The sequence below is a fragment of the Diabrotica undecimpunctata genome, chromosome 3 (genome assembly GCF_040954645.1).
Source record: "Diabrotica undecimpunctata isolate CICGRU chromosome 3, icDiaUnde3, whole genome shotgun sequence".
Classification (NCBI taxonomy): domain Eukaryota; kingdom Metazoa; phylum Arthropoda; class Insecta; order Coleoptera; family Chrysomelidae; genus Diabrotica; species Diabrotica undecimpunctata.
In genome coordinates, this window is record NC_092805.1 from 151618077 (window position 1) to 151637571 (window position 19495).

General features: G+C 34.9%; 1 protein-coding gene across 2 annotated transcripts in view; it reads left to right on the forward strand.

The window, feature by feature from the left end:
* Nucleotides 1-19495, forward strand: part of LOC140437575 (myelin regulatory factor-like protein) — a 66856-nt gene that overhangs the window by 8551 nt on the left and 38810 nt on the right. For both annotated transcript variants that reach the window (XM_072527178.1, XM_072527179.1), the window contains exon 2: nucleotides 10595-10778. In XM_072527178.1, coding sequence (XP_072383279.1) covers nucleotides 10595-10778 — 184 coding nt within the window. The remainder of the gene's footprint in view (nucleotides 1-10594; nucleotides 10779-19495) is intronic.

Sequence of the window (19495 nt, forward strand, 5' to 3'; positions counted from 1 at the left end):
GTGGACAATGAGCAAAAAGTGAGGTTAAGTCAGCAGAAATTAAAATTTCATCATTAAAACTAAATGAAAACATCGAGTTTAAAAAATCTTTTCAGAAGATTGAAGAACCTATGGCTCTCTTAAGTCGTCAATTTCTCTTATGTTGGAAAACCAGTGCACTACAATAACTGCGAGATATGAAGAAAGAAAATATTCAATCAAAAACCAAAGTCATACAGCTAGAGAAAAGAATCTCATCATCATCTTTGGCTTGACAATCCTCTGTGGATCCTGACCTGCTCTAAGATTAGTCGCTATTCTGTCGCTTCTGATCTCTAGTATCCCTAATCGGTCTCAACTCTATCTAACCACCTAATTCGCGCCCGGCCTCTGCTTCTTCTTCGTATAGTTGTTCCTGTCGTTAGCTTTTTAGCAATCATGTTGTCATTCGTATTATGTGTCCGGTCCATCTAAACCGCTGTGTTTAATGAACGTTACGACATCTGGTTCATTAATGAGTTGGTATAATTCGAAATTAAATCTTTTGCGCCACTGCCCTTGTTCGTTTATAGCTCCAAATATTTTGCGGAATATTTTACGCACGAATGTTCCCAGAAGTATTTCATGCCTTCTGCGTTAGAGTCCATGTTTCCGCCCCATATGCGAGGACGGGCCTCAGCAGTGTTTTATATATAATAATTTGTTTTTTTGTTGATATTTCTTGAGTGGAATTGTTTTTGGAGTCTATAGTATGTCCTATTTGTAAGGTTTATTCGTCTTTTAATTCCTTGGCTTGTTTTATTGGTAGTAGTCCCTAGCGAGACAAAGTATGTGAAGCTGTCAACACGTTCGAAGATATGACTTCCAAATGTCGTTTCCCGTTCTTTATAATCTATAGGATCCTTAATAACCAACATGTACTTGGTTTTGTCTTCTTTGATGACTAGACCGACCTGTTTAGCCACTGTTTCCAATTCTAGAAAATATTGCTCAACATCTCGCTTTCTACGCCCCATTTATATGGGAAAGTTTTGTCCACAATTCCTCCATATTTTCCCCCGCTTCCAGGCTCTCTATTTCCTCATCCATTTGTCTCCTACACTCTCTTGCAACGGTTTCAATGCGCAGATTATCAACATTAATTCCTTCTTGTTTCATATGTTTATCCTTGTTTCAATGCACAGATTATCAACATTAATTATGTCTTGTTTCATATGTTTATCCTTCTTTGGGTTTGAAATTCTTCCTCTGATTTTTGCCATTACAAGAAAGTGGTCACCATCTGTTTGGACCTCGGTAGCTTCTGACATTCATGAGGTCGGAAAAATGCCTTGCATCTATTAGGATGTGATCTATCTGGTCAAAGGTTTTGTTATCAGGTGATTTATGTTTCATCTTGTTCCTCCTACTATTATGTTTTTGTTGCTTGCAAAATTTATTAGTCTCATCCAGTTTGACTCTTCATACAAGCTCTCACATCCTATAGTTGGCTGGAAAAATTGCTCTTTACCAATTTTTAAATTAAGCCCCCAGCAATTATTTTCACGTCATGACGTGGACATCGATCATGATGTCCACGTCATTTTCTCGCACGTTCTTTTCAGAGAAAAGAATCTGCGAATTAGAAATTAAAGAATATTCCTGTAACCTAGAGATACATGGAACCCAAATTAAAAATGATGATCCTAAAGAGCTTCTAATAAAAATTGCTAATGTTCTTTTATGTATTGACTAGTGTATGCATGTAATTTGACTAGTTAGGATGTGGTACTGTTACAACCAGGAAACTAAAAATGGATCAGTAGTTGTGGCAAAATTGAGGTCTGGAGAAATTAAAACAAAAATTGTTAAGCAAGGAAAAATCGTAAGATACACTCAAATATACTAAGTTATATTAAAGACAAAAGTAATGTTTCAACCATATACATAAATGAACAACAATTTTTTTTAAACAGAAGATTATTTAACACGGCTTATAAATTAAGATAGAAAAACAATTCAAATATTGCTGGACAAAAATGGTAGAGTTTATTTGAGAAATCTCAGGATTCGGATCCAATTTACATCCATAATGAAGACAAGATAAAGAAACTAGTATAGTTCAGTGACAATTATGGTAAATTTGTTAAATTAAAAATGGGTAATGAATGTAAAACGAGTTTATTACAGCTGCCGCCGTTTCTCGCAACCTAGCTTCCAACGCTTGCGATCGTTCCAGTCATCTACTTGTAGACCCCTATCTTCCATTGCACCTTTTACTTCTTGTCTCCACGATCTTCTTGGTCTTCCCTTTTTCCTGCGGTTGGTGGGGATCCACTGTAACATTCTCTTTGGCCATCGTTGATCATTCATCCTTTCTACATGGCCATACTATTTCAGCCTTTTGCATTCTATAGTTTCCAGGACGTCAATGTCTATGCCCATACGCTCTCTGATTTTAGTATTCCTTACTCTATCTCTTCTAGTGAGTTGGCAACAGCTTCTTCAATAATTCATTTCCATTGCTTTTATTTTGGATGCGTCATTTTTATTTATTACCCAAAGCTCTGAACCATATGTAGCAATGCTTTCTATGATACTTTTGTATATCCTAATTTTTGTGTTTCGGGTGATGTGGTTATTCCAAAGTATACTATTCAGTTGACGTATTGCTGAATTTCCTTGACCAATTCTAGTAGCTATTTCTTTTGTATTCCGACCATTGTTTGTAATGTTTACACCGAGATATTTATAGCTATCAGTATTTTGGATTTGTTTGCTTTCTAAGTGCTTTCCTTCACCTCCCACTACTACGTACTCTGTTTTTGATGGATTAATTGATAAGCCCCACTTACTATATTCTTCATCTATTTTTCGTAACATGTAGTGGATATCATCTTGATCTTCTGCAAGTATTACTTGGGCATCAGCAAAATGCAAGCTGTACAGTGTATGGTCTCCAATTTTAACACCCATAGGTTCACATTTTCTTTTCCAAATATCCAAAACCCCCTCCAAATAAATCTTAAAGATTGTAGGTGCAATGCAGCAGCCTTGGCGAAGTCCTTTGGTCACTTTTATCTTTTTTGTCACTTTTTGTCCAATCTTTATTACACTCGTCATATCATCGTACAACTCCCTTACAGCATTAATGTAAATCGGTGGAATATTCTTGTCTTCTAGCACCTGCCATAGCTTGGCTAATGGGACACTGTCATACGCTTTTTGAAGATCAATAAATACCATGTGTGTCTCCATATTATGTTCCAAACGCTTTTCTATTGTTTGTTTTAGGCAGAACACATTGTCTATACAAGAACGACCAGTACGAAAGCCACTCTGATCTTCAGCGTCTTCCCAGCAATCTTCAATTCGGCTTTTAATTATCTTCCCGTAGACTCTACAGATTGAGTTAGTTACACTAAGCCCTCGGTAGTTCTTACAATCTTTTCTGTCGCCTTTATTTTTGTATAGATTGCTGATATATAGTTCGTCCCAAACCCTTCTTTCAGTGCGTCATAGTTGATCGAATTCTCTCTAACACATTAAGCTAGAAGTGACAGAAAAAAACGTGAGTCTGTGATTATTATACATAGAACTTAGAAAATTATTTATCGTAAAGCTAATTCTACTTACGGATGTATAATTGGTTGGAGTTTAGAATACGCTAAATAGATATCCAATCAATGATGCGCATAAATATAATTTGACGCAGCTTGTCTCGATCGTGACAGTACTTTCACAATGTCAACTGATAAAATGATAATTGTCATTCCAGGTTAGTATTATCAGACATTTTACAGCGAAAATTTAATTTTGTATTTATTGTCATAAAAATATTTTAAATATGCCGAGATATATCGAGAAAGAATAAAGACTAATATTAAAATTATTTTCAATTAAAAAAAGAGAGATTACGATCCTACAACTTGCTGCAACTGTCAGATTTAACTAAAATGTCATGCAATAATTCTCGACATTCTTAAAATCCTATATGACGTCAAAATTAGTGACGCACTGAAAGAAGGGTTTGGGAGAGACTGTATGCAGTTTTTCATTCTGGGGGTAGCTCTTCTCCTCTCAGGAATAAATTAAAAGTTAAATATACCAGATGTAATTTTAGTGGCTAAACATTGGTTGAGAACTGGTGAAGAACCATATTTTAATATGGATGGATATAGTACAGTGTATATGTGGAGAGACAAGGAAGGTGGAGGTTTAGGTATATTTATTAACGGCTATTTTGATTATTTTGAAGTCTATAGATATAATACAAAATGTTCAATATTTTGCTTATAGATTGATAGGCATTTGATACTAGGAGGAGTATACAGACCTCATGATTTCCATCACAATGATCTTTTGGGGGTAGTGGATATATCTTTAATGATATAATGTTTATGAACAAATCAATACCAATCTGTATATTAAGCGACTTTCATATAGACCTGTTCCAAGAGAATTTACCACAAAGAGGCACTTCTAAAATAATGGTTTTACAATATTGAATAACACTGTTCCCACGAAAACTACGTGCCACTCATCATCCTCATTCCTCCGCCAAGCACGAATTCCCATATTTCTCATGGCGTCATCGATGTTATCAAGGAACCTTGTTATGGGTCTTCCTCTTCTTCTCTGACCAATGGATCTATCAAGGAGCGTTTTTCTATCTGGGTCATTTTGTTCCATCCGCATTACATGTCCTATCCACCTCAGACTTCCTATCTTAATATGTTTTACGATATCTGGTTCCTGGTTTATTCTATAAAGTTTGAAGTTGTTCTCCACACTCCTTTGTCATTCACCGCTCCATAGATTTTGTTAATCCAGTTCTCTGACCCATATGTTAGGACTGGGCGTATTATTGTTTTGTAGAGTTTTATTTTTGTATTTCTCGATATAATTGTAAAGAAAGAGATTGGGCCCAAAATAGATTCTGTTGGCCGTGCAAATTCTGCGGTTTATCTCTGCGGTAGAATTATTTTCAGTGTTACGGAGCGCTCCCAGGACTACACATTCATTCGAATGCACTGCACTACACTGCTTCGATGACGTCGTTTTCTATAACAAGTGGTCGTAAGATTTGTGGTTGCGTGCTTATTTTCATGTACTTTGTCTTGTTGGTGTTTATTATTAAACCCATTTTTGTAGCTGACTCCGTTATTGCTACATACGCCTCTCGTGCCGCGTTTTCCGTTCTCCTAACAATATTGGATATCATCAGCACAGGCAAGGATTTGCACTGATTTATTATATATCAAACCAATGGTTGTGATTTGTGACATATGTATTACTTTTTCCAGACCCAGAATGGACAGTACAAATGAGAGAGAATCTCCCTGGCGTAACCCGTTATTATTTTTAAAAGGTGCAGTTCCCCCTGAATTCATTCTACGTTCAACTTTTTCAAGAGTTAGTTTTGTTAAATTTACCAACTGATTTGCTATTCCTAGCTCTTTCATTGCTTTGAACATTTCTCTTCTATTCACAGAGTAGTAGGCTGCTTTGTAGTCTATAAATATGCGATAAGTATCTATGCCATATTCCAATGTTTTTTCTAAAATTTGTCTCAGAAATTTAGAAATCCTAAATATCCTGAACATATTAAAAGTTGCTAAGAAATACAATTTTCCGAACTATAACTATAAAAACAAATTTTCCCAACTTCCAAGTAATTCTAAATGTAGGTAAATATTATACAAAGTATCCTCGTATAGTATTTATCTACATTTTACCTTTTAAAGACCCTAAATGTTTACAACTAACCTCTAAGTATCCATTAAACTGTTTGTACGAATGCGTTTTTTGTTCGAAAACACGCTAAGATGTTTTCGGGGTCATCATGCAAATATGTTTGTTCAATAAATCCCAGCTCGTTGTTGACTGATCTCCATAGCAACACCCACAATATTGTCTAAACGTGTACTAAATTATGTTATTATCTATCCGATATCCACATTACTTAGAATAACAGGTAGTTATGTAAGTTCTCGAAGATTTACTTGTTGTGGATATTGTTGGTAATTAATTAGCCTAAGAAAAATCAGGAGATTTGTCGATACAATTTTTATTTAAACATAAATTGTTAGTCGCTCAAACCATTGTCGCAGACATGCCAGTTTTCTTCTTGTTTTTACTTGTTTTTACCACAATATTTCAATGGATAATATTTTGCAGAAGAATCACTTCTTGTTCAATTCTTATGCTGCAGCGCAGATGTTCCCAAAAAGTTATATTTATGAACTCTTTTAATCTCTTCCTCGTTAATTGAAAGTCTAACATTACTAACGTTTTTCTTAAATACGGTGATTAAGCCATATTCTTCACTAATTTTTACTCTTTTGGTTAGTAATCTTTTTAATCCATGGAGATTTTCTGGGATGACGATGATATTGGTAACTGGAATTCTATTTAATTTAATACCAATACATAATTTTGACCAGGATGAACGGCATGTGGAATGCAATTTTAGATTCCCTTGCCGAGTAATTTATCCAGCTGTTTGTTTCGCAAATTTTAGGAAACACAGTGGTAAAAATTTGAATTCGGTTTCGCTAGGTAGAAATCGTTTGATTTCTCTTTTTGTTTTTAGATGGCGTAGTTACGTCCGTATATAGTTATTTTGATAACTATTGTCTAGGACGGGAGAGATTTTTGTTTTGGTTCAAAGCAGTTGCTATATCGTTCTGACGAGACCTAAAGAGGTCGAAATACGTATAAGCGGTTGTCGCTGCCCTGTATCAAAACAAAAATCTAATGCCGTCATTATGTTTTATTACTTACTTCGTTTGGAGTACAAGAAACTGAATTCACTACGAATTTTGACCAGGATGAACGGCATGTGGAATGCAATTTTAGATTCCCTTGCCGAGTAATTTATCCAGCTGTTTGTTTCGCAAATTTTAGGAAACACAGTGGTAAAAATTTGAATTCGGTTTCGCTAGGTAGAAATCGTTTGATTTCTCTTTTTGTTAATACCAATAGTTTATGCTCAAACCCTTATTGAGCCTCGATCTTCTTTAATCTTTTGCCGGTCGTTCCTGTCTATTGTCAGTCGTTGCTAATTGACTGCTACAATTCTTCCTCGCGTCCTCGTTAGGGCCTGGTCGAAGAAAAGCACGACTTAGAAATATGAGGGAATGGTTTAACAGATACTCTGCATCCCTTTTTGGAGCTGCTGTCAAAAAAAATTAGTATAGCCAATTTGATAGCCAAAGCACGATAATGAGCAGGGCACAGGAAGAAGAAGAAGTCCTCGTCTACACCACCTTTCCACTTCAGCCGTGACCTGCCCCTGCTTCTATTTTCCACAGGCATTGATAATAGAGTTCGTTTGGGAGGATAGTTTTCATTCGCTGTTGACTTGCCTATCATGTATTTTTATGTAGGATATTACATTCGTTCCATCTGCCATTTCTCATAGAGCTCAAAGTTATATCGCCGTCTTCAGATACTGTTTTCGCAGATTACACCAAATATGCTTTTTAAGATAGATATTATCTTCGAAGTTAAATTTGCATATGTCGGCACTGATAGAATGAGTGTCTTATATATTGTTAGTTTGTTTTTTGGCTTAGGTAATATCCTTCTTTTTATTTCCAATATTGTGGAGTTATCATTGCAATGTTTGTATCTCTAACTTATTACATATTTCGTATGGACATCATTACGTTCATTTATTGTAATCTCCATATATTTTACACTAGTTAAACAGGATTCGCTTCTTTAGGATTTCGGTCGATACGAGGAATCAAGTCTATATTTTCTTCTTTGTGTGCCGTGCTTGTTTTCGAGCGTTGGCTATAGTCGTATAAACTTCTTCTTTTTATGTAGACGTGACTCTCTCTGTTTTTCAATATGCCTCCAGTAAGTTGTCGTTCCATCGTTTTCGTGGTCTTCCTACTGATCGTCTTTCTATTGGGGAACCGTCTCCTGCCGTCTTTGCTACTCTATTTGTTGTCATTCTGCTTATATGATCGTTCCATTCTACTCTTCTATTTCTTACCCAGTTCTTGATGTTCTCCTCCTTGCACCTACGTCGTATTTCTATGCTTCTATCTCTGTCCCATAGTGTCTTACCATCAATGTTTTAAGTGTTTTCATCTCTGCTGTTTCTAAACATCATTTTTGTCCTCTTTGTGTCAGGTCGTGTTTCTGCCGCGTATGTCATTATTGGTCTGATGACTGTTTTGTAAATTCTGCCTCTCATTTCTTTCCCGATTTTTTCATTTCTCCATATTGTTTCATTCAGGCAGCCTGCGGCTATGTTTGCTCTATTCACTTGATCTTCCACTTCAATTTCGAGCTTTTCGTAGCTAGATAATGTGATGCCTAGATATTTAAACTCCATCACTTGTTCTATTATCTGACCTTTCAGCTCCAATATACATCTTAGTAAATTTGCTGTCATAACTATGCATTTTGTCTTTTTTGGGAAAATTAACATCTGGCGGTTATACATACCGCATACGTTGGTGCAGCATACGTTGTAAATTGTCTTCACTTTGAGAGAGTAGTATTGCGTCGTCTGCATAGAAGATTATTTTAAGTTGTTTTTCTCCCATTTGGTATCCTTTTTTAGTTCTTACTTTTTTTATTATTTCATCCATAATCAGGTTGAATAATAGAGGACTCAGGGAATCTCCCTGTCTTATCCCATTGGCAGCTTCAATAGGGTCGGTTAGTTCTTCTTTTACTTTTACTTTTATTGTGTTGTTTTAGTAGATATTGTTTTTATGTTTTCTTCTTTTCTAAGTCTATATTGTATGCCATAATTTGTGTTGATTTATTAAAGATAGATCCCCTTATACATAAATCGGCTTTTTTCTTAGTCTTCTCTAGTGCTGTGTTTAAAAGACTTACTAGCCAGAGGAGGGGCAAAAGAAATGTTCCATCAGGCATAATGGAACGGATGAAACGTAACCACTTGTACGAATAAACGGGTCTCAAACATTCGAAGGCTTATACAGAACCTTCGAAAAAGAGATCCAAAAATCTACTAGATATGAATAGAAATGATCTGTGAACTATCGTAGGTCTCATAACAGGACACTGTCGCTTAAAAGGCCTCATAAATAAAATCGTACTGATAGAAAGTGCGAATTGCAGATTATCTCAGGCTGAAGATGAGACGAGGAACATTTTGTGTACAACTGCCCAGGGTTGGATGGAGGACAAACAGAATTATAAAAGCACTGATACAGTTTTTTATTTAAACATTAAGTTTTATATTTAACTTTAGGTGGCATTATTTGGCCACGTTGTGTCAAATTAAGTAAAAGGGAGTTTTTTACCAGCGAAACCACCAAGCTAACACTTCAAAGGCCTACCAAAGAACGGGAATCCAACAGGTTGTTACTTACAAACGTGTCAGGAAATATTTAAACGAAGTTTCATACGGCATAATTATCCTACTTTAAAACTCTTTATTAAACATTGCCTCTCGTTGGCAAAAATACAATAAAAAAAACGGGTGTGGCAGTCCAGTGGGACTGCCGGTGGAAGTTACACTTCTATACACGCATTCGCCGTTACAAATTTATTGGGGAGTCAATCTGCACAATCATTACATATGTAATTCTATAGGTAAGACATAGCAGAAAGAGAAACAGAATTAATAACAACTTACTAACAATGAAGGATTGAATCAATATTTTGATGAAAATGTATATTTTTATTTTCATATATGTATGAAAGGAGTTGAATGCAAAATTTTTTTACACATACTCTGCAGTAAAATTCATTGTTTATTTTGTTATTAATATAATAATACAATACAAATTAAACTGCAATATTCATAAGTATTTAAAAATGACAATAATATACATAAAAAAATACACTACAATACAGTGCAACATAATTCCATATAATAATACAATACAAATTAAAATGCAATATCCATAAGTATTTAAAAATGACAATAATGTAATAATATTAATAAAAATGTCCTCCCCGACTGGGAATCGAACCCCGGTCTCCCGCGTGACAGGCGGGGATACTGACTACTACACTACCGAGGACATGACACAAATTTATTTCAAAATTGACAGTTCTGGATCATACAGTGATTTATTGAGATTATTATTTTGAAATACAAAAGAATAATATAATTGTGAACATTTAATAAATAATACAAAACATATCACATAAAATATTAATAAATATTTTATTATATGTATAATATTATATGTATATATATCTTTATATAATATATATATATATATATATATATATATATATATATATATATATATATATGTATATATATATATATATATATATATATATATATATATATATATATATATATATAATATTAAATTATATACAAAAGGAACATTTTTATATTCGAGAGAGGAAGAGAGAGAAAATATATCTTCTGTCTCTCTCTTACTCATTATCTTATATATGTAATGATTTCACAGATTCACTCCCATACAAATTTCCAACGTGGAGCGCGCGTATAGAAGTATAACTTCAAAAATGAACAATTTTATGAAAAATTATAGACATGCCTATTTTTGAAGCCATTAAATATATTTTATTAGTGATCTTTGCCGGTCAACATACCTTAAACACTTTCATTAATACAGTGTTGGTAACTATCCAATTTTCATAATATTTTTTGTTTCAGCTCGGGGTACAGATTTCGTCGGTGGAATAGATAACGAAGCCTTGGATTTTTCTCAGTTGGAGGACTTCATTAACAGCGAAGGTTCACAAGGCAATAATACCTATTTCGGAGACTCGCTCAACTCAACACCAACGTCTGGTAAACTTCTAAATGTCATCGTTGAAAATAAAAGAAACAATATCGGGTGAGTGTTTTTAATAACGTAGTAAATTAGACGCCAAAGGTAGTTAGTGTATATTATAAATAGAGTATGAAAAATATGAGAAATATAGCCAGTGTACGCTTATAGCGCCTATACATTAAGAAACATGAAGTCAAACACTTTTCCAGATGGCAATTTATGCTGCTGATATATTGTCGGAATATATCATAATAAAGTTATTCCTAACATCGTATTATAGCTTTTAGCAAGCTCGGATTAAGCACGGGACATACTTATCATACACCTTTCCGATCCTACTCCGATATACATAGTTCGGCTGCTTGGCACCTTTCTGTATACATAGAACGGTAGATAGTTGAAACATATTCTATTTTATGAAAAATGAGAAAAATTACATAAGACAGAATAGTTTTCAACTATCCACCCTTTCATGTATCTTCTTCTTTAAGTGCCGTCTCCCGATCGAAGGTTGGATATCATCATCACCATCTTTACTTTATCTACTGCTGCTCTGAAGAGTTCCATAGAACTGCATTTAAACCAGCCCCTAAATTCTTCAACCATGACACTCTCCTTCTTCCTATACTCCTTCCTCCTCTTATCTTTCCCTGTATTATCAGCCTTAGCAGTTCATACCGCTGTCCCCTCATTACGTGTCCCAGATATTGTAACTTTCTTATTTTTATTGTGTTTATTATTTCGCATTCTTTGCCCATTTCTCGCAATACTTCCGTGTTAGTTTTCTTCTGTGTCCATGCTATTCTAAGCATCCTCCTGTAACACCACATTTCAAAGGATTGTAACTTATTTATGTGTACTTCCATGTATACAGAAAGGTAATTCGCCGCCAAACTATGTATAATCGGAGAAGGATCGGAAGACTGTATAATAGGTGTGTCCCGAACTTTAGCAGTTTACTTAAAACGCCATCTATGAGAAGTCTTTTGACATCATGTTTCTTCATATAAGCGTACATTGATATATTGTGTGATAACTTTCAGGTTTCTAAAGTTCTAAAGTTTTCTAATCTAAAGTTTTTGATGCATGCATTATTCCGATATTAACTTATGCGGCACAAACATGGACAATCACAAAAAAGAATATGAATATACTTAGAGTCACCCAACACGCGATGGAAAGAGCAATGCTAGGTATATCACTTAAGGACAAGAAAACAAGCACATGGATAAGACAGAAAACCAAAGTCACCGATGTGGTGCAAAAATCATTAAAGTTGAAATGGGAATACGCTGGACATGTAGCTAGGAGCGATCTAAACAAATGCCACAGATCAATTTTAACCTGGAGACCATACCAACACAAAAGACCCAGAGGCAGACCTCCTATGAGATGGACAAATGATCTGTAAAGGACTGCCGGGAAAAATTGGCTACAAGTAGCGTACAATAAAAAACAATGGAAAGGAAGACTTGAAGAGGCTTATGTTCAGATGTGGACGTGAATGGCTAGACGAAGAAGAAGAAGATATAAATATAATTAAACACATATACCAAAACGCAACAGCCCGTGTTAGAGTGGGTGATCGTCAAACCCAGAAATTCCCTATACAACGTGGAGTACGCCAGGGGGACACCATATCGCCGAAACTTTTCCCTACGCTTTTGGAATATATATGTAAAAGGGCAAAACTGACCGACAAGGGCATAAACATAAACTGAGAAAAGCTTGGGCATATAAGGTTTGCAGATGATAGACCAAAGAACTTTTAAATCAGCTCTACCTTTCCTCGCTAGAAGGGGGATTGAAAATAAATATATCTAAAACCCAGATCATGACAAATCTTGTAGTCAGCGAAGATATATGCGTAGGAACAAGATCCATAGACCAGGTAATGGCCTATAAATACCTAGGTTATGAGATTCGCATAGGAAAAGATAACCAAACCGTTGAGCTTCTCCGTCGTATAAGACTGACTTGGGCAGCCTTCGGAAAGCTGAACCATATTTTCAAATCGTCTGATATACCAATATGCCTTAAAAGAAAAACGTTTAATCAGTGTGTTTTGCCAGTGTTAACTTACGGTGCCGAAACGTTGACCATGACAAGGAGAACAGTTCAAAAGATCCGTGTGTGTCAAAGGGCGATGGAGCGTGCTATGTTGGGCGTTTCACTACGAGACAAGATCCCAAATCGCCAGCTACGACAAAGAACAGGAGTGGCTGATGCAGTAGAGAGAGTAGCAACACTGAAATGGAACTGGGCAGGTCACGTGGCTCGAATGACCGATAATAGATGGACAAAGCAGATACTGGAATGGAGACCGAGAGATGATGCCTACCGAAGCAGAGGTCATCCACGATGATGATGTTCGGTCGTGAACACTTTCAAACATGAAGTGTCAAAGTGTTAATTTGAATTAACATAATAATATCTTATACCAAATACCAAATCTAATACCAAATATTGTTTAGACTTAATATATATATATATATAGAAATGTTTCTTCAACGTCGATATTCCCAAAAAAAAATCTTTATTTCGAAAATAAGTTACAATTTTTGAGAAATTCTACAAACTACTACATTTAATGATTTAAACTTGACTATTGAAACATAATAATTACAATAATAATAAAAATATTGATTTCTTCCTATTTATAACGTCGGATATCGGAATCTGCTGATTCTTAATAGTAAGGGAGCTTATGGCTACATTTCTCCTCCCTCCATTGGTTGGGACTTCGTCCTCGAAGTTTTGGTTACTTCGGCTATCAGCTCGTCTAGTATCTGGATCTGGGCAGGATGCAATTTTTCTCCAAATAGGATTTTGGAAATTCGTTTTCTTTTCCTAATTAGGAAGATTATTAGGAAAGCTAAAATAGTTAAAAATATTATAACAGAAGTGGTGCTCAGTCCTATGGATAATCGGGGTAGTACTTCTATGGTATCTATTGGTTGAATTTGGCCATGTGTCTCTGGGATTGTTAATTTTTCAATTTTCATCTCATGGTTTGGTATTAATTTTATTGGAACAATTTTTGGAATGGAAATGTCTTGAGACGTCTTTTTATTAAATTGGATACCTTCAATCATTATTGGTACATCTGTCGTCAAGAGGCTGGTTGAATTAATTTCTATCTGCTGGATTCTCATTGGGTGAACTATTCCTAGCAATATGACTTTGCTGGTTTCTTGGAAAAAGTTCTCTGTGATTAATGTTTTTGTGCAATTATCTACATTGGGTATGTTACATTTGGATTGTACATAGTTGGAACAAACTATGTTATCGCCTTGTCCTATACAAGTGTTGAACCATTTATTATTCGTATAGTAGCTTGCAGGTGGCAGAATCATAACATGATCTTTGTTTGGAATGGGATAGATTTTATAGGTAGTATAAGGAATTTCATGGAGTATAGGGATTTTAATTATTATGAGCATTGTATTTGAAGTTACACAAACTAAAGTTTTTGTTGACTCTATAAGTTCGTAAGGGTGTTCATTACTATTGGGAATTGAATTTCTGGGATAAATTTTGAGAAGGTTCTCTTTAAGGTCTATTATTTCCTTTAAAGTGAATAATTCTATATTAGAGATATTAAGTTCAGATAAAGTAATGGTTCTTATAAGTTTCATTAGAAATTCGTTTATATTTTGGAGATTTATTATCTCATTGTGTAGAATGATATAGCTGTCGAAATCAGCTGATAATTTGTTGAGTGCAGATATGAGAATTGAATTATCAGAATTTAGTTTTTCTAAAAGTTTATCGAATCTCGTGTTAAAAGAGTTTCCATAAGATATTTGGTTATTAAATTTTTTTATGATTTCGTTTTGTTTATTTTCTAAAGAGATTATGTGTGATTTTAACAAGTCTAAGTCAGAGTCATCTGGATTTCCAGTCACGTATTTGATGGCTGTACCTAGAAAATTAAAAAGTCCGCGTTTCTGTTTTCGCGTAATCTTGTGTAGATCGTCTTTTGTTTGTTCTTGTATGTGGGTGTATTGGGAGTACAGTAGCGAGAGAGGTGCATTTTTGAAGTGATCTTTGAAATAGCTTGTCGGACTAGCGTCAATACTGTCGGATAATTTGTCTAGTGGAATGTGAAGAAAATGTCTGTGATAGTGGGAGATTTCTCTTGATTTGCCTATCTCTTCAGCATAGTAACCATTATTCGGAATCTCCTGAATATTGAGTGGATGGACCAGGGCGAGGATTGTCCTGTGAAAAATTTGGGTCTTGAGTAGGTTTATCTACATGTTTTCGTATTCGTTTTACATATTTAAGGTGAGTGCTTGTTAAATTTTGTTTATCTGTTTTACCGATTATTTTTGTTTTGTCTTGCGTTTCTGGATGAATAGTGGAGAAAGGGGCTTGTAATTTGGACTTATGTTTTTTCTTAGAAACATATAGGGATTTTGTAAGGTCTATTTCCGGAATATCTTCGGCATTTTCGTTTTGTCTATCTAAAAGTTGTTGTCTTTTTTGTTTTTGTTTATTATATAGTTCTGCAATAAAGGGTTGGAGTTCTTCTTTATGTCTTTGATTATATGTTTCGTATATCGGAAGATCAAAGTCGAAATGTATTTCTTCTGCATAGGGTCCGTACAGAATTGAGAAAGGGGAATAATCTGTGGAACTGTGGATTGATTGGTTGTAAATAAGAATGGCGTGTGTTAGAATGTCATCTAACGAATCATTTGGATTTTGGGCTTGTAAGGTCCTAAGTTTTTCAATAAGAGTTGAATGAAAGCGCTCTACTGGAGAGTTTGAGGAAGAATTGTTTACTGTTGTAAAATGTATTTCGATTTTGTGGATATTTAGGAATTCTTTAATGACTGCGGAATTAAATTCGGTGCCGCTGTCGCATACAATCTTTTTTGGGTAATTGTGGTGCGAAAAGTAGTGTCTTAATTTATTTAGTATGGAAATGGAAGTTTTGTCGGTGAGCTTATAGCATTGACCGTATTTGGAAAAAGAATCTATTATTGTGAGATACAGGTTTTTATTGCAGTGGAATAGATCGATATGTAATATATCAAAAGGTTTTTGACCTAACAACGGTCCTAATTGAGGAAGTTTATAAGGACGTCGCTCGTATTTATTTTTTAGGCAAATTTCGCATTTATTGATAAAATTAGAAATAGTTGTCTGCATTGAGGGCCAATAAAATTTTTGTTTTAAATGTTTGTAGGTTTCAATTATTCCGTTGTGATTTTCTACGTGATATTTCTTTATGCATTCTATTTGTTGGTTTTCTTCTTCTATGTCCTGAAGTAGTATATTGCAAAATATTGCTTTGACTGTGGAATTTATTTTTTCTTTAAAATAGTTACAGATAAAAGGTCTAAATTCGTGAGGGATTGTTATTGCAAATTTTTGATTTGGTCTAAGGATATTTTGGAAGGTATTTGCTATTTCTGTTTTCCAATTATTTGTCAAAGTGACAGTGTAACGGTGTTTGTTAAAAATTCTTTTGTATTTAATTTCAAAATTATTTGACTCTGGTTTAAAAATAATTTGGTTTGAGGATAAATTAATTGGTTCAGGTGAAATCTCTATTCCAGTGATAGGGTTCTCAACTGATGTATGTTGTGTGTTAGTACTGTTTTGTAAGTTGTCAAAATCGGCAAGGAAATCGTCTATGTCGAAATTGTCGGGTGGTTCAGCACATTCTGAATTCGGGGGTTCAGCACATTCTGAACTCGAACTTAGGGCATTTATTTGGACTCGGCTAAGAGCATCAGCAACTTGATTCTCTTTGCCTTTTTTATATTTAACTTCAAAATCATATTCTTCTAGTTTAAGTCTCCATCGGGCTAATCTAGAAGTGGGGTCTTTAATTTTGTAGATCCATACGAGAGGATTGTGATCTGTTTCTACAGTGAATTTTTGGTTGTATAAATACATACGGAAGTGTTTACAAGAATCTAGTATGGCTAAAAGTTCTTTTTCAATAGTGGAGTAGTTTCGTTCTGCGGAATTTAGAGTTCGAGAATAGTAGGCAATAGGGTGATTATTTTGAGATAATACTGATCCTATAGCTATATTAGAGGCGTCTGTAGTCAGTACAAAAGGCTTTTCGAAGTCTGGATATTGTAAGACTGGAGAATTAGTTAACAATTGTTTGCATTTTGCAAAACATTCTAAATAATTTGGATTTGTGGGGTCGATAGTTGCTCCTTTTCGAGTACATCTCGAAAATGGGGACGTTATTTTTGCAAAGTTGGGTATGAATCTTCGGTAGTAACCGATTAAACCAAGAAATGATTTAATTTCTTTTACTGTTTTTGGTAGAGGATATTTTTGTATAGCTTCGATTTTTGCTGGGTTAGGTTTGATTCCTTCGGTTGTCACTACGTGACCTAAGAAAGAAACTTCTTTCGTGAGAAACTCGGATTTGTCTAACTGAATTTTTAAATTATTTTTTCTGAAAGTGTCAAAAATAGTCGCAATATGAACTAAGTGTTCTTGCAGTGACTTGGAAAAAATAATGACATCGTCCATGTAGACGAAGCAAAACTTATGAATAAAGGGCCTAAGAATATTGTCCATTAACCTTTCGAATGTTGCTGGGCTATTCTTTAAACCAAAGGGCATACGTAAAAATTCAAAGTGACCATGCGGAACTGAAAAGGCTGTTTTCCGAATAGAATCCGGATGAACTTCAATCTGATGGTAACCTTGAGCTAAATCTAATGTTGTGAAATAACTGGCTTTTCCTAAGTTATCCAGTATCTCATCTATCTGAGGAAGTGGGTAGCGATCACTTTCAGTATGATCATTGAGCTTCCTATAATCAATTACTAATCTAAATTTTTTCTGACCTGAGGCATCAGCTTTTTTTGGTACTATCCAAACTGGAGCTGAGTACGGTGAAATTGACGGTCGAATTATCTTATTATCTAATAAATTATTTATTTGTTTTTTTATTTCTTCCTGCATTGCTTTGGGATGCCGAAATCCCTTTACATAAATTGGATTTTCATCCTTAGTTTTAATTTCGTGTCTAACAGCTGACGTGAAAGTTAAATTTTTATTTTCGTCGTAAAATACGTCTTTAAATTTTTTGCAAAGACTTATAATTTTATATTTTTCTTCGTTATTTAAGTGCGAAGTACGGATTTTGTTTTCGTTAAAATGCGTCGTTGGAATTTTTGCTATATTATAATTACAAAAGTTCTCAACTTCGATTCTCTTATTAAATTTCATAGGCATAGGTAAGTCGAAAGTGTCTAGAAAGCCGTTTTTTGCAACGTGAATAGAATGGGGAATTTTGATACCTTGAAAGTGTCTTTCGCGCAATAAGACTTCGCCATTATGAACGCTTACTGGAATTTTTTGGTATAAAGTTTCAAATGGAATGCTAACGTGAGGATTCTCAAAGGTTAAAGTATGAGTTGCGTAGCTAATTGTGGCGTGGAATCTTTTCAGATCGTAAGTTCCAAGGAGGAGGTCAAAGAATTGACTAAAGTCGGCAATTTTTACGTCGAATGTTTGTGGAATTCCATATTCTAGGAATAGTGGCGTCTTAATATTTAAGTCGTGCTTGGAAGTAATTTTCATTGACGTTAGCGAAAAAGGTTTTCGATAAATATGATTTTTATCAAATAGTTTGAGAGCTCGCGGATTTAAAATTGAATGGGAACCGCCGGTATCGATTAAAACGCGTAGATGTGTTTTGGGTGTAACGAAACAGGGTAACCCAGGGGAACTTTCGATATTATGTAGGTTTATACAGGGGGTGGATGATCGTCTAACGGGATGGCTTGAAAATCCTGATGATTTTCATCATGCAAATCGGGCTCTTGTTCGGATTCGTAATTTTCGAAATCATTTTCGAAATATTGGGTATCATTTGAGTCTACGTGAAAATTGTGGCTTCTATTAGTTGTAATTGTCATGGGCTGATGGTTTCTGGTTGTGGTAGTTTGAACACCGCTCATTGGAGTAGCAAAATTTGGTTGGGGTCGAGGAGCTTTATATTTATTTAGTCTTTGTTGGTTGTTTTTCGGAACATTGTTTCGTTGGAAGGATTGATTTTGTTCGTGAGAACTGAAATTTTGTCTCTGAGGAAAATTATAGTTCTGTTGTGGAGTAAAGTTAAAATTGGGCTCTGTGTTGTGAGTTGAAGGTCTCACATAATTCGAATGCGTGGGTTGGAAGTTTGAGTATGTGGGTTGGAAGTTTGAGTGTGTGGGTTGGAAGTTTGTGGATCTTTGATTATTCGGAGATTGATAGGGTTTATTTTTGAGTGGGGCCTTTTTGTTTTGTTGGCTCTTAAGGAAGTTCATGTATTGTTGTTGATTTTTGTGGTTATCGTAGGCAATACACTTTTGAAGGGCTTCTTCTAGGGAATTTAATTCAAAATGCGATAAGTATTCGCAATAAGGCTCGTTGATTCCGGTACAGAAAGTTTTGAGGGCAATGTTTTTGAAATATGGAGTTTTAAATGTTACTGTCGCGGGATTATCGTTTAGGGTGATGTGTTGGAGTAAGTCGTTCAGATTTGTAGTTATTCTCTGATGATAATTGTCGTAGGATTCACTATGTTTTTGGACGGTAGTGGATAGTTGTGTTACTAATATGTCTTCGGAACGTCTGTCTCCGTATTTAGTTAATAATGCTGGACGAATTTCTGTCCAATTGGTTTTATTAGAATAGTTTAAGAAATTTCTAGGTTCTCCTTTAATTCGAGATACGATATGGGAATTTAAGATAAATTCTTGGGACGGATTTAAATCTTGGGTGCCTAAGAAAACTATTAAATTATCTAC